At 37.2% G+C, this 27,956-nt stretch overlaps 1 protein-coding gene across 1 annotated transcript; it reads right to left on the bottom strand.

The window, feature by feature from the left end:
- Window positions 1-9: 9 nt before the first annotated feature.
- On the bottom strand, window positions 10-27,935 carry LOC306857368 (ras-associating and dilute domain-containing protein-like). Its single transcript, XM_079397281.1, has 16 exons — window positions 27,514-27,935; window positions 25,661-25,978; window positions 24,145-24,377; window positions 21,735-22,066; window positions 17,346-17,981; window positions 13,939-13,976; window positions 13,647-13,825; window positions 13,452-13,564; window positions 5,851-6,070; window positions 5,599-5,771; window positions 4,118-4,259; window positions 3,854-4,035; window positions 2,551-2,851; window positions 2,366-2,463; window positions 508-647; window positions 10-343 (listed from the first exon to the last, which is right to left on the bottom strand). Exons 1-16 carry the CDS (start codon window positions 27,645-27,647, stop codon window positions 241-243), a joined length of 3,342 nt encoding a protein of 1,113 aa, XP_079253407.1. The 5' UTR covers window positions 27,648-27,935; the 3' UTR covers window positions 10-240.
- Window positions 27,936-27,956: the final 21 nt, after the last annotated feature.

The following is a 27,956-nucleotide window of genomic DNA, read 5'->3' as shown; positions in this document are numbered from 1 at the left end:
ATAGCGTTTAAAATGTTTTAGTTAGTCAAACTAAAACTATGCAGCCAACCATTTATTTTATACAGAATACAATAAATTAAAAAGCAGCACATAACATACATTAATTATTCTAATCATTACCATATTTTTTTAATCATAAAATGCAAAGATCACACAATTACAAATGGCAAAAAGCAACCTGTACATACAAATGCAGTTGTTTTTGTCATTTTGTTTTGGCCATCACACTCTTTACGCAGTTTAAACACTAGTGTTTATGCAGAGGGTTTCTGTTGTAGGATTGTGAGATCTGGCAACCAGCAGCCGAGGCCTTTCTCCTGACATCTGAATGAGATCCCGGCCACTACAAGGTAAAAGAAGAACAAGAAATGTTGTTCGCTTCATGCACAGTGATCAATAACATAATTTGCTTCAGTGAAACAGTATGATGCACAACAGAGAGCTGTACAGTCCTGCTTATGTTTAAGGAAATGCAGGACGTTTCACATCTACAGTAATTCTCCTCACGTCTGATAGTCGACTCCCACCAGACTCAGTCCATTCACTGCTAGAATGCGGTCGCCGGCTCTCAGCCTCCGGGATAAAGAGGCAGGAGAGTCTGGAAGCACTGATTTGATGTAAATCCCACTCACAGTAGATGGGCTTTCCTGTGGAGAACACAGAAATATTGTTCCAAAATATTCCAGCAAACATGTCTTTGTTTCTTATACAATCTGAAAAATATTCCCTTTTTAACCACATGGAGATGCTATTGGGCTGTAAGGAGACTATAATATTAATAGTGATGTTACCATATGCTTTATGGAAATGATTTGCAAGAGTAGGGCTGTAATTGAAGCAACTGCATGATATGCCAACTAATTCACATAATTAAACACAATTAATTGCATAAATCAATATTTGCTCAGAAACGCCCCTAAATGAAGATCACTGAATGCAATTATAAGTGGCCTAATAAGGCAATATATTGTTATTGCACTTTTAAAATGCTGTCAGGTTAAGCAAAGTTCAACTTAAAAAAAAATCATGATTTATTTTTAATATTCACTGACATTAAACTGACTGCTTATAGAATTTCACATAAACTTTCTATTGCAAGTATATAAACGAGCATATAAACTTTCTATTGCAAGTATATAAACGAGCATATAAACTTTCTATTGCAATTTTTAAACATTATCTATGAAAGGCCATTTCTGCCATGAATTATTTATATATATATATATATATATATATATATATATATATAACCATCTTTTTTCTGTCTTTCAGATGAAAAAGTAAAAAAAAATGTGAGATAAATTTAGAATTATGAGATAAAAACTCAAAATTGCTATATAAAAACATGCAGTCCCAGTCCAGCCAAGATGTAGGTGACTTTTTTTTTCTTCAGAAGGTGATTCATATAATGGCAACCGTAACTTTAATAGTTCAAAAAAGCATATACAGGCTACAAAAAAAGAAAGCCCCTAGCTTCTGATGATATATTGTGGTCTTGTGAAGCGAAACGATTGGTCTGTGCATGAAACTGAGCATTATTTACAACAATGTAATCCAGAGTCTCAGGCAAACGAGGAAATCCGCTGCTTTTCCATGAACTGGTTTGTTTCCATGAACTGGTTCAGTTCACTAGTTTGTTTGCGTAATCATGTAATGCATACACAATTATTTTATTAAAGTACCAAATAATGAAGTGAAATGTGAATGTTTTGCATGCTAAATTATATAAAGTGAATAAACTCATTTTCATCAGCTCACCTTTTTACATAAATAATGAGAACCCATAAAACGTTCATTTGGCCCTTTCATTCACTCGGTTCACACATGCTCATATCAGAGCACTGAATCAGTTCATTCATCACAGGAACAGATACACCGCTAGTAGATCTGAGCTGCTCGAGCCTGTTTCAGACGATTCAGTCCGATGTGTTCAACTGGTTCAATTAGTTCACTACCGGTTCAACCGGTTCAAACGAATGATTCGTTCGTGAACCGGACATCACTCTGGTCCGTTTGCCTGAGGCTCTGGATTACAGGTATTAATGTTGTAAATAATGTTCAGTTTCTTGCACAGGCCAATCGTTTCACTTCATACGACTTTAATATATCATCAGGAGCCATGGGTATTAATTATGTGTCACCTGTATATGCTTTTTGATTCTCAAAATGACGGTAGCCATTGACTTGCATTTGATGAATCACTAAAGATCACGCTTTCCGCTAAAAATCTTCTTTACTGTTCTACTGAAGAAAAACAAACTTGGATGGCCTGAGGGTGAGTAAATTGACAGCAAATGTTCATTTTTAGGCAAACTTATCCCTTTAATATTTCTGACAGCTCCTAATATCTCAGAGATTCACTCACCTCTCCGTCCACCAGCAACAAACCCAAACCACACGCCGCTCTCTGCAGCTCCAGCACAAACACATCGTCTTCTCCAGTCTCAGTCTCCTCACTCTCACCTACAAACACACACACGAGCAGCTCCGGTTCATAAAGCTGACATGCACGGCACTGATGGAGACAGAAAGCACAGAGCGTCCCGTCACCTTCCTCCGGTCTGACTGTGGAGGTGTGCTGGTGTGAATCCGTGTCGGAGTCCGTCAGCTCCAGGTTCTGTGGCGTGTTCGGCGGGGTCAGTAAACAGGACGGGTCCAGTGCCGGACGGGCCGCATCTTTATTCTGAAGCTCAAGATTCTGAAGCTTTTTGGTTAAAAGAGCTTCACATGAGCCCAGGTCACTCGCTCCAGCGTGAGGAATCACCATCTCTGTGTTACCCACCTCCAGATGAGCTTTGGGGTGAAGCTCCACTTTAGTGAGCTTGGCCTCCATCGCCACTGCAGAGACCAGCTGTAATATTAGCAAAGATAATGAATAGAGATTGATAAGAAAATATAAATATTGCTATCATAATTAATTAAATGTAAATATATTAAATCAACTGATAATGATAATTTTTGCAAATAATTAAAACCTATTTTATTTTAGCACAAGCAACATTTCATTTTCATTTAGTTTAACTTCATGCACTAAAATAACAATCTAAAACTGAAATAAAAAATTATAAAAACTTGACATATATTCTTAAAAAATTAAAACTGATAAAAATGACAAAAACACAACACAAAAAACTAAAACTTTAACTTAAATCAAAATGAACAGAAACAAAAATAAACAGAAAATAAAAAAAACAATCTATAAAAATAAAAACTAAAGTATCTCAATTACACTAAAATAACTCAAATTAAAAACTATAGACTAAAAACTATAAACTATTTTTAAAAATAATAATAAAATGACAATTACTATAAATGAAATTAAAATGAAAACAGCAAAAAATATTTATTAAGAAAAATATTAAGAAAAATTATAATAGTATCTTAAAAATACTAAAATAAACTAAACTGGGAATTAAATATTAATAAATTAATATTTTGAATTAAATTTTATTTGATATTTTCCCTGTTTATTTAAATTTTAGTTTAGTTTAAAAATATTACTTCTGTTTGAGGTTGTAATTTTTTAGAAAGAAAAATTATATATATATATATATATATATATATATATATATATATATATATATATATATATATATATATATATATATATACACTAAAAATACTAAATCTAATTTAGTGAATCTGAATTTAGGTTTTACTAAATTAGATAAAATTTTGTAAAAATAAAACTTCATATTTAATAAAACTATAATAGTATCTAAGTGATACTAAAATAACCGCTTTAAATGAGCCATTAATTGGTCAAACGTAATAAATATGAATATTTTGTTATATAACAGATTAAAACTAGTTAAAATAATATTTGAAATGTAATAAAAATAAACCTGCGCACCTGAGGTGGTTCTGGGGAATGTGGGGCTGATTCTGGGTCTGTGATAGTTCTGATGGATCTCTGAAAGCGGTCCAGCTGTTTAATGAGCTGCGTCTCACTGAGTGCTGTTTTCAGCTGCAGTATGAAGCCGTCGGCAGGGAGGATGAGAGGAGGATGCTGATCGAAGCTCTCCAGGATATCAGCTGTAGACGCCAGAAACATCAGTGTTTGTTCACTCCTCTACAGAAATCACTGATGTATGTAATTACAGAAGTGAATATGTACCGGTTGCAAGCGCGGCACTGGCCTCGTCGCCGGATGGTGTCCACGCTGCGGGACAGGGACGCGGCTCGTACTCTCTCAGGATGTGATGGAGCTGAGCCGCGTTCAGAGACGGGAACTCCATCCGCAGAGCCTTCCACGACATCTACACACAAACACCTCATCATCACACATGACAGTAACTGTTCTCCACCCTGAATTCAAGCAGTAAACACAGCTACGTAACACTGAATACAGTGCATTTTACTATAGCATCTCTTATTATTCTTTTGATATGAAGTTACAGAAAAGCATGATTTTATGCATATAATAGCCCACTTTATCACAAATATTAATATTAAATAATACAAAGGTTTATTATGTTATTGTGGGTCAGTGACAAGTTTATTCCAATGAATCACTGTAAAATATGTAGACTTTTTGTTATAGTGTCATCATTTAAAAAAAATATAGATTTTTTTTCTTTTGCTCGTTTCCAGTATTATATACTTTAAAAAAATATATTTATATATTATATGTATTATAGTTGTGTTTTTGCATATATATATGTATGTATATACACACGGTACATATATATTATCCATTCATTTTTGGCTAGCTGAAAGAGTTTCTATATTTTATTTTAGTTAAAATTTATTTTATTTCAAGGATCAATTTTTTTATATATAATATAATATTAACATAATAATTATTTTACCCACTTTATCACAAATAAGACTTCATATATCGTAGTTAAATAATACTATGGATTTTATGATAAAATTAAATATGTAGATTTGTTTATTGTAGTGTCATTGATTTTGTATTTGAATACTAACAATATTGAAATATCATAACATAGGTTCCATCTGATGATCACTGAGGTGGGATAAACCTGATCCTAATTTCTGAATTCTGACGAGTGAAAAGAGCCGACGAGGCTTCAAGCGTCTCTGACTATAGTTAGTGTTTCTTTAGCGGGACGTCCCGCCAGGATCATTTGTCAGATGTCATTTACGTGGCTTATCCAGCATCTTTATCTATGACCATGAAAGAGTCTTTGTGTTCATGAAGCTTTATCCTTTAATGAGTAATACTTCCTGTTAATTATTTCTGAGCTCCACACTAACTCCTGATGTCTGAGGAGACTGTGATGAGAGAGGAATGCATGTGTAATCAAACAGGAACGATCAGAATGGTGCGGACAAACAGCTATGCTTTAAAAATTAATGGCAATAAATGTCCTCTCTTTCACTACATTTACACTTTTACACATCCATTTCATCTAACTTACAACTGCCTACATATAAAAAAACATAATATATTACATAATATATACATTTGTAATTAGTGTTTAAATGGTGTGCAATTTAATGCAATTCCTCTTCGTCCCTCATCTAAATTCTAAAGTTTTATTGATGTAATCTAGTTGAATCAGTGAAATAAATGATTTTTCTGCATGAATACAATCAAATAATTGAGATGAGACTGAACAGAAGCAGGACCTGCAGAAGGTTTTCCTTCGGTGTGGCCAGCAGATTGACGGCCGAGGAGAGCTTGAGAAGGTACGTGTGAGCCAGATCCGCGAGTCCGGCTCCGTGAGCCCAGTCCATCAGCAGATCCAGATTAGCCCTGACCTGGACTCCACGGGACCAGCAGTAAAACGCTCCTCCGGACCCTTCACACGAGAGCAGCAGTCACATGAGCGGATGAGAGGAAATACCTGAACATCAGCCTCATCTGCTGGACTCACTCACCTCTCTCCATCAGCAGGTTGAAGAGCAGAGCGTTGATGAAGAAGAAGAGGTAGGAGAAGAGCTGCGCGCTGATGTCCGGATGCACGTCGAACGCTCGGAGCAGACGCAGACTCTGACTGCAGACGTCCAGCACTCGTCTGACCTGCGACGACACCTGCAGCTGCCCGCTGTTGGAGAACGCATGACTGTCCAGAACGCCGGAGAGAAGCGGGTACAGCATCTGACCAAACACACACACAACCTCAGTCACATGAGCCCAGGAGAACACACCGCTCCTGATGCTGATGCTGATGCTGAGCGGTCCATTCTGATGAACTGCATCCATACAGAACAACTGCTGACCTTAACCTTCCTACAGTATCCCTCAGAGTTAATAATAATACAATTCTATAGCAAACTAAAACCACAAAAAATAAATAAATGAAAACTCAAATAAATAAATACATATATACATACTGTTACGTCCAAGGACGTATTTGTTTTGTTGTGTGTGTGTCTTTCTCCTGTTTATGCTAGTTAGGGAGTTAGTGTATTGTTATTGTATTTTTGTTTCCTTTTCTGTTTTAGTTTAGTTTCTCCCTAATAGTTAGAGGTTTTATGTTTGTTATTTTGGCCTTGCCCCCTCTTGAAGCTTTGACATCCTCCCATAACTTTAAAATAAAAGAACTTGTTTCTTGATATTGAGTTGATTGTTTGCATTTGTTAAAGCACCGGGGTTGGGAATTGAACCTAGTTGCCTCCACACATCACCTTTTTATTCTGTTCCCCTAACCCTAGACTAACTGGGAACGTAACGATACATAATTCAGCTAGTGGCCAAAGCAGCATTTCTCTTTCTTAAGGGTTAGTTCATTCAAAAATGTTCCAATAAATTAACAGCAAATTTAAATTTTTGGGTGAGTTATATCTTTATATATATATATTTATTATATATATATATATATATATATATAGCTATATTTAGATCTCAATTTTAAAAAATATATATTTAATGAAATTAATAAAACATGTATAATATCCCATTTCTAATTTATAAATAATCTCAAACTTTAATAGCTAAAAAATCTGCATATAGTTTTGTGAAAGTTTTTTATTTTTAATGTTTTTATTTTATATTTAATTTGATTTATTTTCTCTCTAGTTGATTTTGTCCCCTAACTCTCTCATTTTTTGCTGATTTTTATTGTGGAAAAAAATGTATTCAAACTAATTTGAATCAATATTTAAAATGTTTATCTCCATATTTATATGTCAAATAGTGATCTAATATTGAGCTGAAAAACTGGATTGAATTCAAAGTGAATATTTTCAGATAATATTTTAATTTGCAGTAATTAAATAAAAGCCAATTAAATAAAATACCAAATAAAGGCCAGATATATTTTTTTAAATCTCATATATATATATATAATTTTATTTTTTTATTATTTCATTTTAATAGTTCATATGCATGTAAACAAAAACTCTTGCTGCACTTGAACTTAATTTACAAAAAAATATTATGGACGCATATTTTAAATAAAACCTTATTTTAAACCTTATTTAGTTTTTATTTTTGGGTGTTCTTTTTTATTTTTATTATTGATTGATTTTTATCTTTATTTTATATATATTTAAAAAATATTTCATGAATAATTGATTATTAATTGTATAGTTATTTTAGTGCATCAGGTTAAACTAAATGAAAATGACATCTCTTTTAGCAGCGCCTATATTTGAATGATTCATTGTTTAGGTCGTGCCACTTTCAAAGTTCATTCCTGGCTGTTTCTAAAAGACAAGACAGTCCATATACATCTTATCATCAACAGAGCAGGATGAGCTTCCTTAGACAGACCACGATCTCGCTCTCATCCTCTCTTCATCTCGCATCCTTCCTGCAATCCTTCATGCTTTAAGAGCCTAAAACAGACCCCAAACGACTGGAATAAAGCTGCTGATTGTCTGGAGGGAGATAAAGCACACGTGTTTGCCATTCTCTGACATCTCTGTTGCTAACAGCTCTCTATATTTGAGCAGTAAGCATGTATGTGAACGCATCTGCAGCTGGCGGCAGTGATATACAGTCAGGGAATCACTGAAAGAGAGTCTGTGTTGAAGACGTTCAGCCCACGTCCTCCATCTCAATGTGCCACACATCACAATAACACAAAGCTGGCTTTGTTCTGTGTAATCGTGTGCAGACGGCTGGATCCCGGCGTATGTATGGATTCTCAGGGAGACGTGTCTCTCTCGCGCTGACACCAGTTTGGCAGCCGCCGGCCGTTCTGGCAGCTCCGTCTCCAAACAGCACAAAATATCCACCCACAACCATGAAGGAAAAACTGAGACACACAACCAAACTGCTTCCCACCGAAACAGATTCATCTACAAACGCTTTCAATGGTTAAGTGGTGATAATGAGATTTCATAACAGTCCAGTTATTAACTTTAGCAATAAGTTTAGCTGATTAATTTCCATCCAATTGCTTGACATCCCTAATTTTTGCACATGAAAGTTTTATGAAAATGTTTCAATTTAATTAAATTTTTTATTTCTGTTTTTGTTTTTTTGCATTGCATTGCATCTTCCATCTTCTTCCTTGTCACTGTCATCTGTGACTTGGCAATATTCCCTGTAAAGCTGATTTGGAACAGTTTTATTAAAATATTACATTCATGCATATATTGAAAACATTAGAGGTAGACAGGTTTATTTCTAATTGTTTGACAACCCACATGAAAATGGTTATTTTTTTAAATATATCTTTTTTGATCATTTCAGTTAATGTTTAATTTAATTCAAGTAACAGAAATGTTTTTTTAATGGTTTTTAGTTTCAACTATAATAACCATATCTTTATTTGTCACTCCGCTCTGTGACTTGCTCACTGCAAAGTTGAAGTGATTACTGAAATATTATATGCATGAGTGCTATTCAAATGAATTTGAACAATGTAAAATGTTTCTCTGCAGCAAACACTGACTGAATGTAAACTAAACCTGTTGTGTCCAGCGCTGGGAATCACCAACAAACCAGTTTTATTAGTTTAAGTCCAGCAGCTGTTTCCTTCTCAGCGAGATCGAGTCACTCAAATCCTCCACAGAGAGAACACAGCCTGTTATTGTAGCCGTAAAACATCCAACCGGCCGTGCTTGTTTTTGATTCAATTTTCCTACTGAAAATATTGAGCTCATAATGGAGCGCTGGCACCGTGTGAGAACAGAACGAGACGTTTGCCAAGCTTTTAAAGTATAAAATGTCATTTACAGAAGACTGGATGGTGTGTGCCACCGATACAAACCACACGACTTAATCATTTCCATCATTTCCACTCTCAATAAATGCCAATCAATAAAAATGTTTCTCAGAATCTAAAAGTTAGGATGAAAAACGGCTCCTCAAGGAAATTTCCCACGACTCCAACTAACTTTTGAATTTAGTTTATTGCACGCTTGAATTGATTATCTTTATAATGAATGCAATAAGTCGAGGTTAATTGACTAAATAAATGCTCATTTTCCTGTGCGGTTTGGCCTTAATTCATGTGTGTCTCTCCTTATATTCAAACACAAACTCATTAAACATCAGAGACTGAATTTGTTTGCACGATGACGGATGAAATGCCTCCAGCTTGTTGTTTCATTTACTGTCGGACGTGAATTGGCTTCACATTCCAACAAACCAATTGACTTTTTCCACAGAAAAGCCTCATCAAAATGTTGGACGTTATATTGCACTAAATCAAATCACACCCATATAAACAGCCTCTCTTTCCACGGCGAACAATCTCTAAGAACAAAGATGAATTATAATTTCCCAAAGGGCGAGACGTTGGAGGATTTTCCCATGCAGAATACAAATCAATCCCAAATCCCGGCTTTGCCAAACGACGATGTCTGAACACTGAATTAAAGTCTGTGAGAAACGAAGCTGTAGCTATTCAGCTTGAAGGGTGAGCTTGAAAGAAGTCTTTCTGTTCACCAAGGCTGCATTTATTTAATCACAAATGCAGTAAAAATAGTGAAATATTACAATTTAAATATGTTGTAAAATTATTGTGAATTTTCAGCATCATTCCTCCAGTCTTCAGAGTCACATGATTCTTCAGAAATTATAATAATATACAGATTTACTGCTCAATAATCTTTTCTGATTATTATCAATGTTGAAAACAGTTGTGCTGCCTGATATTTTTGCAGAAACTGATGCATTTTATTTTTCAGGATTCACCGATGAATAGAAAGTTCAAGAAAACAGCATTTATTTGAAATAGAACTCTTTTGTAACTTTCGCACTTTTCATCAATTTAATGAGTCCTTGATGAGTTAAAGTCTTAATTTCTTAATACTTAATAAATAAAGAAATATAAAGAGATAAATATAAATTTGGTCTTCACCAAAGATAGATAGATAGATAGATAGATAGATAGATAGATAGATAGATAGATAGATAGATAGATAGATAGATAGATAGATAGATAGATAGATAGATAGACAGACAGACAGACAGACAGACAGACAGACAGACAGACAGACAGATAGATAGATAGATAGATAGTCAGATAGATAGATAGACAGACAGACAGACAGACAGACAGACAGACAGACAGACAGACAGACAGACAGACAGACAGACAGACAGATAGATAGACAGTCAGATAGATAGATAGACAGACAGACAGACAGATAGATAGATAGATAGTCAGATAGATAGACAGACAGACAGACAGACAGACAGACAGACAGACAGACAGACAGACAGATAGATAGATAGATAGATAGATAGATAGATAGATAGATAGATAGATAGATAGATAGATAGTCAGATAGATAGACAGACAGACAGACAGACAGACAGACAGACAGATAGATAGATAGTCAGATAGATAGATAGACAGACAGACAGACAGACAGACAGACAGACAGACAGACAGACAGACAGACAGACAGATAGATAGATAGATAGATAGATAGATAGATAGATAGATAGATAGATAGACAGACAGACAGACAGACAGACAGACAGACAGATAGATAGTCAGATAGATAGACAGACAGACAGACAGACAGACAGACAGACAGATAGATAGATAGATAGATAGATAGATAGATAGATAGATAGATAGATAGATAGATAGATAGATAGATAGATAGATAGATAGACAGACAGACAGATAGATAGATAGTCAGATAGATAGATAGACAGACAGACAGACAGACAGACAGACAGACAGATAGATAGTCAGATAGATAGACAGACAGACAGACAGACAGACAGACAGACAGACAGACAGACAGATAGATAGATAGATAGATAGATAGATAGATAGATAGATAGATAGATAGATAGATAGTCAGATAGATAGACAGACAGACAGACAGACAGACAGACAGACAGACAGATAGATAGATAGATAGTCAGATAGATAGATAGACAGACAGACAGACAGACAGACAGACAGACAGACAGACAGATAGATAGATAGATAGATAGATAGATAGATAGATAGATAGATAGTCAGATAGATAGACAGACAGACAGACAGACAGACAGACAGACAGATAGATAGATAGTCAGATAGATAGATAGACAGACAGACAGACAGACAGACAGACAGACAGACAGACAGACAGACAGACAGACAGACAGACAGACAGACAGATAGATAGATAGATAGATAGATAGATAGATAGATAGATAGATAGATAGATAGATAGATAGTCAGACAGACAGACAGACAGACAGACAGACAGACAGACAGACAGACAGACAGACAGACAGACAGACAGACAGACAGACAGACAGACAGACAGATAGATAGATAGATAGATAGATAGATAGATAGATAGATAGATAGACAGACAGACAGATAGATAGATAGATAGACTTTTAAGTTTTCTCAACCTTTTATTTTTTTTACAGTTTAGTAAAACTAAAACTAAAACTTTAAAAAATTTTTAAAGAATTTAAAAGAATTTAAACTTTAACTGAAACAAAACATTAAAACAAACTTTTTATTTTAACTAATTAATTAATTAATTTCATTAAGCTTAAATTGCTAGACTAAATAACTAAAACTCAAATAAAATGTAATAAAAAACTATAGGCATATTAAAAAAATGATTTAAAAAATTAAATAATAATACTAATAAAAATAACCAAAGCACACAACAAAGTTACTAAAAAATGTAACTAAAATGAAAATAAAAAATATAAAAATGAGATTCAAAATATTAACAAAAAACATCTGCAAATGTAACAAAAGCACATACAGTGGGAAGCCACTAGTGAAAATGATATGAAGATCACATACACGTACTGTATGATACACTAGATTCATTCATTCATGTCCACGAGGCAAAGAGGTTCATCAAGGTCAGATGCAGCAAAGACATCTGGAAGCACTTGAGATCAGCGCTGCAGTTCACAAAGCCGCAGATTCTCTGGGCTGCTAACCTGTGTTATTCATCATTCAAACCATTATTTTCTTAAGCACAATCTGTATTTCCATCAAGCTGAGTATATGTAACATACTGTATATGGTTTTAAGGTGTAAGGAGAGATTTTGACCCAAATTCACTGCATTGACATTGAATTCACTCAAACATTGTGCCACATTTCAGCACATACATCTATGGATATTGTAGATAAATCTATTTTCTAAATGCATATTACAGATCTTATTGTGAATGGTGCATATGTTTCTTTTTTATTTTGAGCTGGATCTTCTAGTGAAACCTCAGTCTTCTCCAAGTATACGGTGCTCTTAAGCTCCGCCCCCGCAAGCTCACTCCTCATCTGCATACTTCCTTGAGAGCCACGCCCACAACTCAACATCCAATCAATAATCTGATGCTAATCCGAAGTCCTTTTTTGATAATCCATTTCACTCGAATGTAATGACTTCCATCACAATACGGAAGGAAAAATCTTTCGCTACTTCCTTTTGTTGTGACTTTAACCAGTCTCTGTCTGCACTTGTATATTTAATATACTCCTGAGAATTTCTTCAAAATGTCTTTTGTGCTAAACAGATGTAGTAACTAATAACTAAAACTAAAATGACAATGAATAAAAATTATACAGACTATTTATATTATATTATATATAAAGTATACATAAAATCACAAAAAATGACTAACTAAAGTTAAAATGAAAACAGAAAATATAAAAAATAAAATTCAAAATATTAATGAAAAATATTATCTCAATTATACTAAAATAACACTGGTCCCAGGTATGTATGTTGTTTTGTGTTCTTTGTGTTAAACTGATGTACCAAAATAACTAAAACTCAAATAAAAATAAATAAAATTATACACATACTAAAAATGACAAAAAAAACAACAAAATTATTAAAACTTTAACTAAAAGTAAAATAAATACAAATAATAGAGATTAGTAAAGACTAGTAAAAATGTCAAAAACACAAAAAAAAAATCTAATCCCAAAACTTTAACTAAAATTTAATTAAATTGATTAACTGATGTACTAAAATAGCTAAAACTGAAAGAAATCTGTTCCACAGAAGAAATAAAGTCAAACAGCTTTTTAAAAACTGATGACAAAATTATCATTTTTGGATGAAACCTCCGTTTAAGCATGCAGAAGGCCTGACCTTGGTGAGATAGTAGACACATTGCTGGAAGGTGAACATCAGGACCTCCTCCAGGACCGTCATGGCCTCCTCACTGGCCGAGCGCACGGAGGAGAGCCGCAGCTCCAGCACCGCTGGAATATAACCACAGACACGCAAAGATACTGAATCTGAACGCATACATCACATTATTCACATCAGCACTGACTGATTTACCAATGCAGTCTTCCTCCTCCTCCTCCTCCTCCTGAGAGACTCCGTGCAGCAGACGAGGAACCTCCTGGTGGATGAAGTGAAGGATCTGGATGGAGTTGGACATCCAGAGGACCAGCGGCTCCAGACCCCGGATCAGTCTGTCAGCGCCAGAAGGCCAGTCTGCCATATCTGACTCACTTCTGCTTGCGTCAGGAGAGCGAGGAAAATCTGGTTTTAATGTACACCGTGTCTAAGATATTGAATTTTAATTCCTCTGGTTACGAAATGATGGGAAACGAGTTCCTGATCTTACATTTCAGGCTGCAAAGCTGCGAGTTCCTTTGCCTTTTCCTGTATTAAAGTACAAAAGATACAGTACAGTTACAATGCAAAACACAGAGGACTAAAAATGTCTAAAGACTGGCTGTAAAACTATTCAAATGCTGTCATTCTATGACTCTCATGTTGCTCAAATCCATGTTTGGCTACTTTCTTCTTATCTTACACAGAACATCTAAAGTCTGTTTCTAAAAGGATGTAAAAGCACCATAAAAGTCATTACGCTTGACTCATACACTATTTAACAAGTTACACTATTAGTTACAGTGCTTGAATTCAAAGTGATAGTTCATCCAAAAAATTTTTTATTCTGTGATCATTTGCTCACCCTCATGTCATTCAAAGACTTTAATTCTTTTGGAGAACCCAAAAGAGTATATTTAGCATAATACAAGAAAACGTCTCAGGTTACGCATGTAACCATGGTTCCCTGAAGGGAACGAGACGCTGCGTCGAAACATTATGGGAACGCCTCCAGCGTGAATCACATGTGTAATCTGTCCAATGGATGGGCGAGACGTCACAGGCGGGTGACGTAATCAGCCAGGAAGCATAAAAGCATGTTTGGTGGAACCGGCGTCAGCTTCAGGAATGAGGCAACCGCTCGCAGGGATGCCGGAAGTATGGCCCCGAGACGCAGCGTCACGTACCCTTTGGGGAACCATGTTTACATGCGTAATCTGAGACGGTCCCCTTCAAGAACTCGAGCTGTGTCGAAACACTATGGGAACGAGATGCCCACGCCACCGGACTTCCAAATCCCTGCCCAGTGTGGATGGAGCACAGCTAGGGCGAGATAAAAAAGGGGCCACGAGTGGCTAAGTGGGTGGGGCCTGTGTACCGAAGGCCAACTTCTGAGAAGTGAGTCTTGGTCCCCAAGAGAGGGGGGAGCATAGGACTTTAGGCTATTGAAAGCATCCTAATCCACCACAGGCATAAGCTCTCTGGCCTCGTGCTCCGGCGAGCGGAGGCCTCTAAATCTCTCTAAGTGAGAGGAGACATTTACATTTATTCATTTAGCTGACGCTTTTATCCAAAGCGACTTACAATTGCTATATATGTCAGAGGTCGCACGCCTCTGGAGCAACTAGGGGTTAAGTGTCTTGCTCAGGGAAACATTGGTGTCTCACAGTGGATTCGAACCCGGGTCTCTCACACCAAAGGCATGTGTCTTATCCACTGCGCCATCACCACCCCGAGACCTGACGACACTCGCCGAAACAGTTGAGCTCTCGGAGTGGAGACCTCTGCATACCGACTTTCTAAATCGAGAGGAGGTCTACTATGCTGGACATCCTGTAAGGAGACTCACCCAGAGCCTACCTCTCACAGACTGTCTTAGCGGAGCTCTGGCGAGCGGAGGCCTCTAAACCTCTCTAAGCAAGAAGAGGCCAGATGACACTCGCTGAAGAGTCAAGCTCTTGGAGCGGAAGCCTCTGCATGACGACTCCCTAAATCGAGAGGAGGCCTACTACACTCCATACACTGGGCATCCTGTGAGGAGGTGCAGCTACCACTCACATAACTGCCCCAGCGAAGCTCTGGCAAGTGGAGACCTCGAAAACTCTCTGTAGCGAGAGGAGGCCTGACGACACTCGTCGAAACGGTCAAGCTCTAGGAGCGGAGGCCTCAGCATGACGACTCTCTGGATCGAGACGATGCCTACTATACTCCACACGCTGAGATTTTGTAAGGAGGCTCACCTAGGGCCTACCACTCACAGACTGTCCCAGTGGAGCTCTAGCAAGCGGAGGCCTCAAAAACTCTCAGCAGCGAGAGGAGGCCACGCTTGCAGTGACCGTTTCGAGGGGAAGAACGATATTGGTATGCTTTGCCCCCAAAGCAAACCTCATGAAACCCCTGCTAAGGGAACCAGTCTCCCGAAACTGGCCTCTGTTGTGCCTAGAGCTGCTAGCTCGGTGCCCTGAAGCGGAGGACCGGCAGGAGACCCCCGAAGGGCGGCGAGCCTCTCAGCTCCGCTAGTATTTACGGGCGGAAACAACTGAGAGAAGCGCTCGCTGGAGACTGCTGCGCCCTGAAACACTGGCAGGGTTGGCAGACCGATCTCCTGAGGGCACTGAGGAGAGAGGGGCACCGAGTAATGCGGTGTACGCCGCTCTTCCCCAGAGGGGCCAGCCCTCAAAAGTCCTGGGCCATAGGCAGCAGGACGTCTTAGCCAAAGACTATCCGTTGAGAATGATGGTCTGCAGATCTACCCTCTGCTAGAAGCCTTCGGCCTGGGAGCACCACTCTGACTCCAATATTCTGGGGAGTACAAGAAGTGATGCGCCCTAAATGAGGAGCTGGTACACGGTTGGGGCTGCTCCGTCCAGCCCAGCTGCTCCGCTCCACCTCAACCTCCTCAGAGGAATAGAGGTAAAACATTGAGCTCTCATTCGAGAAGTATGAGACGTAATCCTTATTATTCTTTTTTATCTGCCATTATCAGCCTTTATGCTGGCAATAAAACATTTTGTAAAATATTTGTAAAGAAAAATGTCAGAGTTTCATATAAGCCAAGTGGAGACTGGTTTTCCTTTGCTAAAGTAAGGAAACTTTGCTTCCACAGGTGCGTGAGTCAACGGCTTCTGCGTAAGACAGATACCAGAAGTGAGAGAAAAGTGTTTATTACGTTTTAAGTATGGATATTTTTCTTACAAAAACTCATCGCTACAGGCGGCCTTTATTCACCCCCTGGAGCCGTGTGAGGCACGTTTTTATTATGGATGAATGTGCTTTATTGCACTTCTTAAGGACTGCTGAACAAAAACACCCGCTCAGTGCCATCATAAAGTTTGGAAGAGCAAGGACAATTTTTAATACAACTCCGATTGAATTCGTCTGAAAGAAGAAAGTCATATACGCCTAGGATGCCTTGAGGATGAGTAAAACATGGGCTAATTTTCATGCTTTTACATATTCTTCAGTTATTGAAAAACTTATTGAATCCATTACCTTCAACAAAACTGAAAATCATTAACAAGACCTTTGTCTAAAAATATATTCACCAGATATTCATTCATTCAGTTCTTTCTTTCTTCTGTTGAACACAAAAGAAGATTTTTGAAGAGCCAAAGAGTTGCTAGTAGCCATTGACTTCCATTGTATTTTTTCCATATTATGGAAGTTATTGGCTACCGTCAGCTGCTTGGTTACCAACATTCTTCAGAATATATTTTTTTGTGTTCAACAAAAGGAAGAAACTTTTGGAACAACATGAGGGTGAGTAAATCATAGCAGAATGTTCATTTTTGGGTGAACCATCCCTTTAATCATATTCTGGTTATATTGTGGTTGCATTTCCTCTCAACATTATGTTAAATCCAAACACTGACCGAAAGACAAACAATCATTTGAAATGAAATGACTCAGTAAACTCACCCATACGATGGTCTGCAGCTCGTTGGCCATCTGTAGCAGCAGCCGCCGGAGAGCCGGCATTGAGAAGTGAGCGGCGGACTGCTGGAGACACAAACACAGCAGGAAGGCCGCGGTCAGTTTGTGTGCGGCCGGATCCCGCTCCACCACGCTGAAGATCTCCTTCAGGACCCTGGACTCATGCTCCACGTCATACAGCAGAAGCAGCTCTGCTCCATCCACATCTCTGAAGCAGGTTCTCGCTCTCACACAAGATTTACAGAGAGGAGGCCGTCTGCTCGTCTGAGCCACCTCTGCAGGGGTCGCGACCTTTGGACAGGTGGGGTCTTTATACATGAAGAGGTAATGATCGCCCAGTGCAATGACGTCTCCTGACTGCAGCGCCACCTCGTGCTTGATGACGGCTCCGTTCCTCTTGACCTTTGCGCTGTTGAGGGGTTTCAGTCGGGTCTCGGTCCCGGACCGTCCGGCCGCTGAGGCCCGAGTGACGTCCAGACGCCGGACGCTGCAGTGATCGGGCAGAAGATCAGGAGCCCAGAGATTCATGCGATCAACATCGCTCTCAGTCTCATTGTGAGGTTCTTCAATGTGGCGTCCGAATACTGTGCAGCTATTTATCAGGGCATAGATGACAAAATCCTGTGGAGGGAATGAAACACATTCACTGCATGAATTATAAAGTTCTAGATGTTTTGGGAAGATCTATATATTCTAGGTATGTCAACATGACAAGAAACTATAATCGTTTGGACTCTGATCCACTTATCTAACTGTAATATATGTTATTTCAGGAATCCACAACTGAACAAACCACAAACAAGTAAACAATCCTGAGTCTTTGTCATGTATTAGAAAAGTATGCATAATTGCTGTATTAAATGCATAGATAAAAAAAAAACCTGTAAATAAAAAATACAAATAAAAGTTACAGTCTGCAGTGATACTTTTATTGCACTTTTTGGACCACTTTAATTTTATTACTGATAAGGAAAATTGAAACTGAGTGAAAATCAAGTAAAAATGAAAAATGTTATTCAGAGTTAAATGTTAAATGAATGGAGAAAGCAATGTGATTATTATTATTATCAAGATGTTCTAAATAATTTTTAAATTAACTTTTTTATAGTGTATTATTTAATTGTAAGATTTCAATTACATGATTTTAAGTCAACTGTTTTTACACACACACACACACACACACACACACACACACACACACACATATATATATAAAACTTTTTTATATTATTACATTCTAAAATAGTAGCAGTATTAAAATCATAGTAATAATAAGATGTAATAAATATACAGTATCATTAATAATAGTAATGTCCACAGTTTGAGCATTCCTGTTTCTTGAATAGTAGAGCATGGCACAATCAATGCCAATGTTTGATTCCCAGGAACAGGCTGGCATCTGTTAGAATGGATGTAGAGTATAATAATAATCATTACACGCATGTAAAGTTAACATGTGGAGTGTATGTGCGCACTCGTGTGTTTGATCATTTACGGTTGTCATCACACACAGCTAATCTGACAGGAAGTGTGTCCACCCTTCGGACGCTCCGCTTTGGACACTCCACTTCCTGTCCAGCATGAACACTAGGCCTGTTTTTGCATACGTGTTCATTTTTCATGCCATTTTTCCTCTGTTTGGCACACTCTGTTATTTTCCAATGGAATCGAAGGGATGTGGGATCATTTTTTTCCATGGTTCAATGACGTCACCTGTGTTGTATTATCCACTGTAAAAATCACTTTGTGATTGTAAGATTGTCAATGCTGATCACCGACTGAATTGTTTTCCTAAAACAAACCAAATGAGAGAAAATCCCTGTAATTCTGTAGTTTCACATCACTTGGTTTATGTCTAACATCATAAAACATCATGCATTTATAGCAAGTCTCAAATTGCTATAAAAGCTGGAATTGTGGTGCAAAAACCCCCTTGTGAAAAAGAAGTACTCTTTAATATACTTTTAAAAAGAGTTATGGAAATAATATACTTTAAATTAATATGTTATCAGAGACTTAATTTCATGTTATTTATAATTAAATTAAAATAATTAAAGGTGGGGTATGCATTTTTTCAAAAATGCTTTAGAAAACTGAGTCAGTACCAAAACAAACTTGTAGCCAATCAGCATTAAGGGGCGTGTCTACTCATGATGCGAGGAGAGAGCGCTTGGTTCTCATGATGGACTTTAGCCGAGCCGAGCGTCAGCACAAAAATGGTGGAAAAAAAACAAAAGAGGAAAACGTCGCGTCCGGTATATATCAACATTGGCTACCAGTAATCACTTACCCCACCTTTTAATAGTTTAAATTAATATTAAATGCAATTAGCTAAACGTAAGTGTGTTTAGTACATAAGTACATCTTTACATGTAATTTACTGCTGAATGCACTGACAAGAATTTATGATAAACTAAAATATAAACTAAAATATACTACGTCAATTCTGTTGAAATTTGCATGCTTGTACTGAAATATATTTGTAATCACAAATTTCAAGTTGCAATTTAGTGCATTTAAATATTTTAACTTTAATTTAATATTAAATAACACTCTACAGTTAATCAATTATTTCACATGTGCTTTATTAAGTTAGTCAATACATCAAACTAAGTGTACTTCTTCAATGCACAACAAATCATTATTAAAACTCTGCTTTTTTGTGTTAAGAAGCAATGATGAAAATGTCTCTCTTTAATTCACTTAAGTGGGCTTTTATTTCATTAATATTATATTACCTGCAAGTACAGTTTTTAAAAATATACTTTTAAGATTTGAAGTACACTACAAGTGCTTATTCAATAAATTAAGTGCATTTCTTTTTCTATTTACCCCAAAAAATGTCCTACACTGTAAAAATAAATATATATATATTATTGGAGTACTGCATGTTTTATAAGAAAATACAACTTCAGTAGTCTTTCTACAAAATTTTACTGTTATTGCTTTATACTTAATTGTCAAATTTACTAGCAATTTTTGAGCAAGTTTCCTCATCCATTTGAATTAATTTTGACTTCTTCCCTCACAACTGCATGTTTATATCACACATTCCTGAGAAAAAAATTCTGAATGAGAGATGTGAGATAAAAAGTCACAATTTTTGATATTTATTCATTGGAGGAAATAAGCTTCCATAGATTTTGCTTCCAACAAACAGCAAAATTAATTGCAACGTGTCACACTATGGGGGCATGGGATCGGATTAAGGGATATAAAATATGGTCACGCAGAATAAGGCATTAATGTCTGATTCATAAGGACTAGCATGATCTAGCATGTTATTAACATGTTGGTAGCATGCTGTTAACATGTATCTAGCATGATTAACATGTTGTTTGCATGTTGTTAGCATGATTTAGCATTCTATGATAGTCAGACAGCTTAAACACTATATAAGTCTTACTGTACAAAAGTTTTGACCCACTCAATGGAAGTCTATGGGACCTTTCGTAGTTTTGATCATCCGTTTAATGAAAATTGTAAGTTATATTGTAGCAACCCAAGTGAGACCAGTCTAAAGGTCTGACCTGAGTTTGGTGGTTGTAGTATGAAAGCTCTAGGACAGTGGTACTCAAAGTGTGGTACGTGAGCTTCCTCTAGTACGCAGAGGAATATTTAAATTAAATATAAATTAGGCCGCCAAAGCGGGGGGTTTTTTGGGGGTTCCTGAGGCTAGCAATTTTTTTTCATTGCTTTAAATGGGAGCGTCTTTTTCATGCTGAGCACTCAGGGGTTTTTTTCTCGGTTTTTTCACAATATGTAAATTTTTTTTAAAAGTTAAATAAAAACTGTACTGTACTTAAATAAAGATTAAATTAATTGTAGCTACTTGAAAGTTAAATAAAAACGGTACGTTACTGTACTTAAATGTTAAGTACAATACATTTTCATTTAATCTTTATTTAGGTACAGTTTTTTTTACATTTATGAACATTACAGTTTTAATTTAATTAAGTTTACCTGGAAGTAAGCACAGTGCAGTTTTAATGTTCAAACTGTGTATTTACAATGTTTTAAGAGGCTGGCAATAATAAATATACTTATTAGGAATAAAACTGACTTTTTTTCTTTTTTTTTTAACTGTGCATAGTGCTACTGCATTTTAATATTGGTCATAATGGTGGTACTTGGAAAGCCAAATATTTTCTGAGGTGGTAAAAAGTTTGAGAACCACTGCTTTAGGAGGTTACATAGTAGATCAGCAAATTGACTTTCTCAAGCCAACTTAAATATGCTGCACTGATAACAACTTCATGCACTGAATTCCAGAAACAGTGTCACGTGTGTTTGATGGGCTGGAGGAAAGATAGACACAGCGGTGAAGTGAGAGAGAGGGAGGAGCAGCACAGATATAGTATGAGTCTGTCCTACCTGTCTGTAACTGAAGCCCTGCAGAAGCAGGAAGTATGGGAAGTCCAGAGGCGGGTGAATGGAATACTGTGTGGCGCTGTCATCGCTGCTCTCCGTCTCCTCCCGTTCATTAGCAGGACACTGTGTTGCTTTGTCGGCCTCAGCCTCTGGATCCTCCTCCTGCATTTGCTCCGTGCAGGTGCTTTGAGCTTCAGCTGTCAGATCCGTGTCACTGAGACTCTTAAACAGATTGTGTCTGCCGTCCACGGAGTCGTCACTCACGCATATGTCCAGCGGCACGGATTTCCCTCTGGAGCGCGTCTTCTGCAGCTTACGTGCCTGTGCGTTTATACCTGGAGAAGGTGTTAAAGGAGTAGTTCAGCCAACAATTTACTCACCCTCAGGCCATCCAAGATGTAGAAGAGTTTGTTTCTTCATCAGATTGGGAGAAATGTAGCATCGCATCACTGTCTCAGCAATGGATTCTCTGCAGTGAATGGGTGCCGTCAGAATGAGAGTCCACACAGCTGATAAAAACACCACAATAATCCACACCACTCCAGTCCATCAGTTAATGTCTTGAGAAAACAAAAGCAATGTGTTTGTAAGAAACAAATCCATCAAGACGTTTTTAAAGGGGTCATCGGATGCAAAATTCACTTTCCAAGTTGTTTGAACATAAATGTGTGTTGGAAGTGTGTGTACACATCCATCCTATAATGATAAAAAAACACTGAGTGTTTTTTATTAAATCCCTATTTTAAAATCCCATTTCTCAAATCAGGCAGTTCTGAGATTCCTGTCAGAATGATGTAGTTCTGTACAGGCCCCTCCCACATTAGCTGATTGACAAGGCCGTCTTACCTTAGACCCGCCCCCCTGAGTGAGCTGAGAGCTGTCTGACTCCGGTGCAGGGGAAGACAAGAATGTCTCCGATTAAGCGATTGAAGTGTTTTGTTGTTGGATGTAATAATGAACATAGCAGTCATCATTAACTCCCGACATCTGAGCCGCTGAAGACGCAGAGGATTAACGTTACTTTCATTTTGAAGGGAATGCGCCGATCCCGATCTACATAAATGCATCTATGTTCGCACAAATCGTTTGTGATCCCACCTCACCTACAGAAGAAGTGAGTATTAGGGTTTTTTAGGAATCTTTGCAAATCGCCTTTCCTAATAATGAGCTAGTTTTGCAACTGAAGTCTGCTCATCACCCCACGGAAGAGAGGGGCAGGGTCAGCAGAGCTCATTAGCATTTAAAGCAACATGAACTAGAATGGCTTGCTAAAAACAGAGTTGATTTTGATAATGTGTTTTTTACACTACCATTGAGAAATTTTAACCAAAGTATGTTATAGACTTTTAAGACCCTAAAGAATCATATCAACTTGTGGAAAATGGGCATCCGATGACCCGTTTAACTAAAAAAAGAGTCCATAATCCATGATGCTTCCTCTAGTGAAAAAGTGGTCTGGTCTGAATCAGGAGAGAAATCTGAGTCTTAGGGACTCGTATTTTAGATCAAAAAATTAGTGTGGATTACTTGTGATGTTTTTATCAGCTGTTTGGACTCTCATTCTGACGGCACCCATTCACTGCAGAGCATCCATTGTTGAGCAAGTGATTCAATGCTACATTTCTCCAAATCTGATGAAGAAACTAACCTGAGGGTGTATACATTTTCAGCAATTTTTCACTTTTGGGTGAACTAATCCTTTATTTATACGCAAGCCCAATCACAGTTTATATTTACATTTATGCATTTAGCAGACGCTTTTATCCAAAGCGACTTACATTGCATTCACGTTACAGTTTCTACATTTTATCAGCTCTTGCTTTCCCTGGGAATCGAACTCATGACCTTGGCGTTGCTAGCGCCATGCTCTACTATTTGAGCTACAGGAAAGCTATTATATGCAAATAGGTGTATGAAAGACGGCAAATTGCAATTCAGTATGCAAATATTAGCCTACACCAAATCAAAATTGTGGGTTAAATTTTAAAAGAGTCAATAGGTTTTCAAGTTCAGGAAACCAAAATGATTGATGAGCAAATTGCCAATTCAATTTCAGAAGATTAATACTTGTGTTAATTGTTTGGGCTTTAGAAAAGCCATAACCAGAATACAGCGCTGCCTTAAAAACAGTTTAATACAACTTTAACTTAACTTTATTGTCAGTTTATAAGTTGGCAAGAACTAATTAAAATAAAATAAAAATGGCAGGGCTTTCTGCATATCACAATTGAACAATTATCTCAGTGGTAGTAAATATCTGGTTTCTTTTCTAGCTAAAAGCGCAAAATTGTCTGTAGGCAGGAAGAACAAGCGCCTACAGTAAACCAGTCAAAATGGTCAGTTTCAGTCGTAACAGTAAAAAACATCCTTAATGCAAATGTGATTATGCAGGAGGAATCATGTCAAGATATACCAGCGGTCACAGTGTCCTGGTCTTTAGAGTTGTTTTCTTCTACAGTGGCTTTGCGTTGGATCTCAAAGCGTCGAGCGAATCCTTCTTTGGGTTTCCAGAGCGATTGCAGCAGCAGCGGCTTCTCATTGTCTCCCACCACACGAACACATTCGGTGCTCCAGCACTGGTTTCCAATACAGCCGATCACATCACATAACACATAGTCATCAGCATCTTCTTTGCTCAGGGAGTATCTGAAACAAATACAAACAGCAGAATAACTGATATGTATGAAATAATAGGACATATATTCATGCTACTGTAAGTTTGGGGTCACTTGGATGTCTTAATGTTATTCAAAGAACTCTATTCTGCTCACCAAAGCTGCATTTATGGAATCAAAAAATGTCAAAATCGTGAAATATTATCACTGTTTTCTATGTGAATATATTGTAAAATGTATTCCTGTGATTCAATGTAGAATTTTCAGCATCATTACTCCAGTCGTCAGTGTCACTCAAGAAACATTTCTGATTATTATCAATGGAGAAAAGAGTTAAACAATTAAAGCTACAGTAAAACATTACAAACTAAGGACAGCAGGCACTTTCAGGCACACACTCTAGCTGTAGAATTGTGAAAGAATGGAGAGATTCAGTGTCTGAGTGCTGACGCAGCATTCGATCAAAGTGGCTTCACCAAGGAATTCATTTTGCCTTGAATTTCAAACTTCTTCAAACCAACCGAGATGTTTGGTATGAAAACTTCTCATGCCGTTTCAATGGACTTTAACCAATGTGCACAAAGGCCGTTTTGTGCATTTACTTAAATCCAAACCATTAAGAAAGTTATCTGGACTTTTTGCTCAAATAAGCATTATGAATCTAAATATTTTTTAAATATTGTCAAAATATTATCAGCCAAATTTAAATATTATTTCACACAACCCTGAATATATTTGAACCGCATTTGCTTGCATTTACTGCTATGTAAGTCTTTTAGCTTTTACCCTGAAACCCTTTTATGAACTGTTGGTGTTAGGACACTTGGTGCCTTTTGCTTATTACATATTTTAGTAAATCAACATAATACTCTGATGAAAACCTTTTTGAAATTAGATAATGCATTATCATGAAAACTGTACTTTAATTCCTCTTAGCAGCCAGTTTTCTTGTGGTGATCATCATAACATTGTATAAAAGTTACTAAAATGTTTCTTACATCATTCCACTAACTTTATTATTAACCCACAAAATGTAACATTATTTGACCGTTTATTTTCAATATTCTAAGAAAATTAAACTATCCATATAAAATAGATTGCTGAGATTATTTAAACATTACAAAAAACACAACACAGCAAACTAAAAAAATCTATAAACTTAGGTCTGTGTTCCAAAGCATTCATGAATTACAACAATTTAAGTTCGGATAGCGCTTTTTCATGTCTATGCACAAAAAGGGGGGTGACAAGTAACAGGTTAAAGATCATGCTAAAAACAGCAGCAAAATCAGTGGCATTATTCTCTGGCCTCACCTGGCGAGTGCTTCTTTAACCAGCTCTCTGGCACTGGAGCGTGTTGTGGCCAGTACACTCTTGTAGTTGGCTCCTTCACAGATCTCCGTGCCAAAAATCTTTAGAATGCCTGGAGCTGTGATGTGATTGGACAGTTCGGAGGGGTCGTCTGTCACCTGCGCCTCCTCTCCCGCAGCAGCCATCTCTCCAGAACCTCCTCTAGGCCCGCGGCCGAACACCGCCGACAGACGGTGCTGGTGACGCCGGATCTTGTTCTTCGCCGGCTGGTGGATTCCCACGCTCTCCGTTGATCTGGCCGTGCCGCTGGATGAGCTGGACCTGGAAGAAGAACCAAAATGATTGCTCTGTTCTCCACTGGACTGTAGATGCAAACCTACATCGCTTCAGTCTGGCTGTTCATCGCTACACTAATTGCACCCAGTTAATGAACAGCAATGTTCACAAAATGAACAAAGAGACTTAAAAAAAAAAAAACACACATACAAAGCTCTGCATAATACTTGGAGGATTTTGTCCAATCCAGTAATCAGTTTATTTCAGTAGCAGTGGCACAAAAGCTCCTTTTCAGCCTTCACTAATTGCGTCAGTAGTACCTTGTATGTGTTTCCTCATCTACTGGCCCTAAATAAAATCTTCTACAACTATAACTCATTTAATATTTCCACTAACAGTGTCCAAGTGTGCAAAAAAGAAGAAACCATTCTTGTTTTTTTGAGGAACATGTGAACATTTCCACCATAAACTCTTCAAAATAAAGGTTTCAAAAGGGTGTTCCCACAGAATGCCATAGAAGAACCATTTTTGATTCCCAAAGACCATTGCAGTGATTAGTTCTTAAAATAACCATATTTCTTAGGATGAAAAACATTTTAATAAACGAAAGAACCCTTTTCCACTATATAGAATCTTGTGTGCAATGGAAAGTTTTTTAATGGAAGTTAAAAGTACTTTGGAATATAATGGACACATTTTAAACAAAAGAATTAAAAAAAGAAAAAAATGCTATTTTGTATTTTAACAAACATAATTTATTTATTTTTTTTGCCAATTACATAGCATGTTTTGTATCATAAATTCAACTGAAAAATATTTTCTCTCTTTTTAGCATAATTCAACAAAATTGCAGCTTGACCAGAAACAATGCCCAATAAAGCATTCTGATATTTACCTTGATATTCTTCACACATAACATCTCATATTTAGTTCTTTAATTACACTGTTATCTCCTTGGTTAACAAGTTCTGAATAAACTATTTTTTCAGCACATAATTATTTATTGAAGCATGAGTAATTGATATGAACAGTTTTCACTCAACAAATATCTAAATAACCTATTTCACTCTTTGTTTAGAACATATCCCAGCTAACAGGAAACATTCTCAGAACTTTGGCTAACGTTCTGGAAAGGTTCTTTAAATGTTGTGAACAACGTTCTTCCAGCAGCAACAAGAAAACACTCATTCTAAATGATCTGATCCTCCTAAAACATTAGCACAAAAACATTATTCATACAACATTTATGGAATGCTTTGTCTTAAGTTTTTAGACCAATGTAAAAATCATAAAAGGCATTCAAAATGCATATCAAACATAAACGTTGAAGGTAGGATACAATTTTTTATAAGTTTTTATTTTACTTAATATAACATTAAAGAGAGAAAATGCATGCTGCTTTAGTTTGTAAAAGACATAAAAATCAATTCACTCCGAACACATTACCTCTTATGACAGTATGTATCTGTTTAGCTAACGTGTAAACTATAAATCTATTATCAAAAGGACAACTTATGAATGACTAGTCCTTTCTGAACTTTATATATGCACGGTGCGTGGGACTTCAGAAGAGAACTCACTGGACGGATCCATTGCTGTGTTTCCTCCCGACCCGGGAGAGTCTTCTGCGGGACGCGCTGAGCGGTAAAGCCGCAGGTGAGGCTGGAGGAGGCGGCTTGGATGTCTGTGAGCTCCGCTCGTTACCGATCATCATTCCCAAAGCTGTCCAGAGCTCAAAGTAACGGGTCCGTTAGCATGAGCACACATATCATACTCCGCTAAGAACCGGCCGACATCACTCCACAAGCAACGTGAACTCTTCAAATCAGTGCTGCGAGCAGAATGACATCCAGAAGAAAACTTTCTGTCTCAAAAGAGCTGAACTGTCTACGTGGGCAGCACTTGTGGGCATCATGGGCGCGTTCCCGAGTCAGCTCTGTTAAAAATGCTGCGCGTGCCTGTGATGCTTTCAAATGTTGTCTACACAGACAGCTTACTGGATATTGAGACAAGCTGCACATGT

Source organism: Barbus barbus (genome assembly GCF_936440315.1).
Source record: "Barbus barbus genome assembly, chromosome: 38".
In the NCBI taxonomy this organism is placed as follows: Eukaryota; Metazoa; Chordata; class Actinopteri; order Cypriniformes; family Cyprinidae; genus Barbus; species Barbus barbus.
The sequence above is the reverse complement of the archived record's forward strand: the minus strand, read 5'-3'. Positions and strand labels throughout refer to the sequence as shown.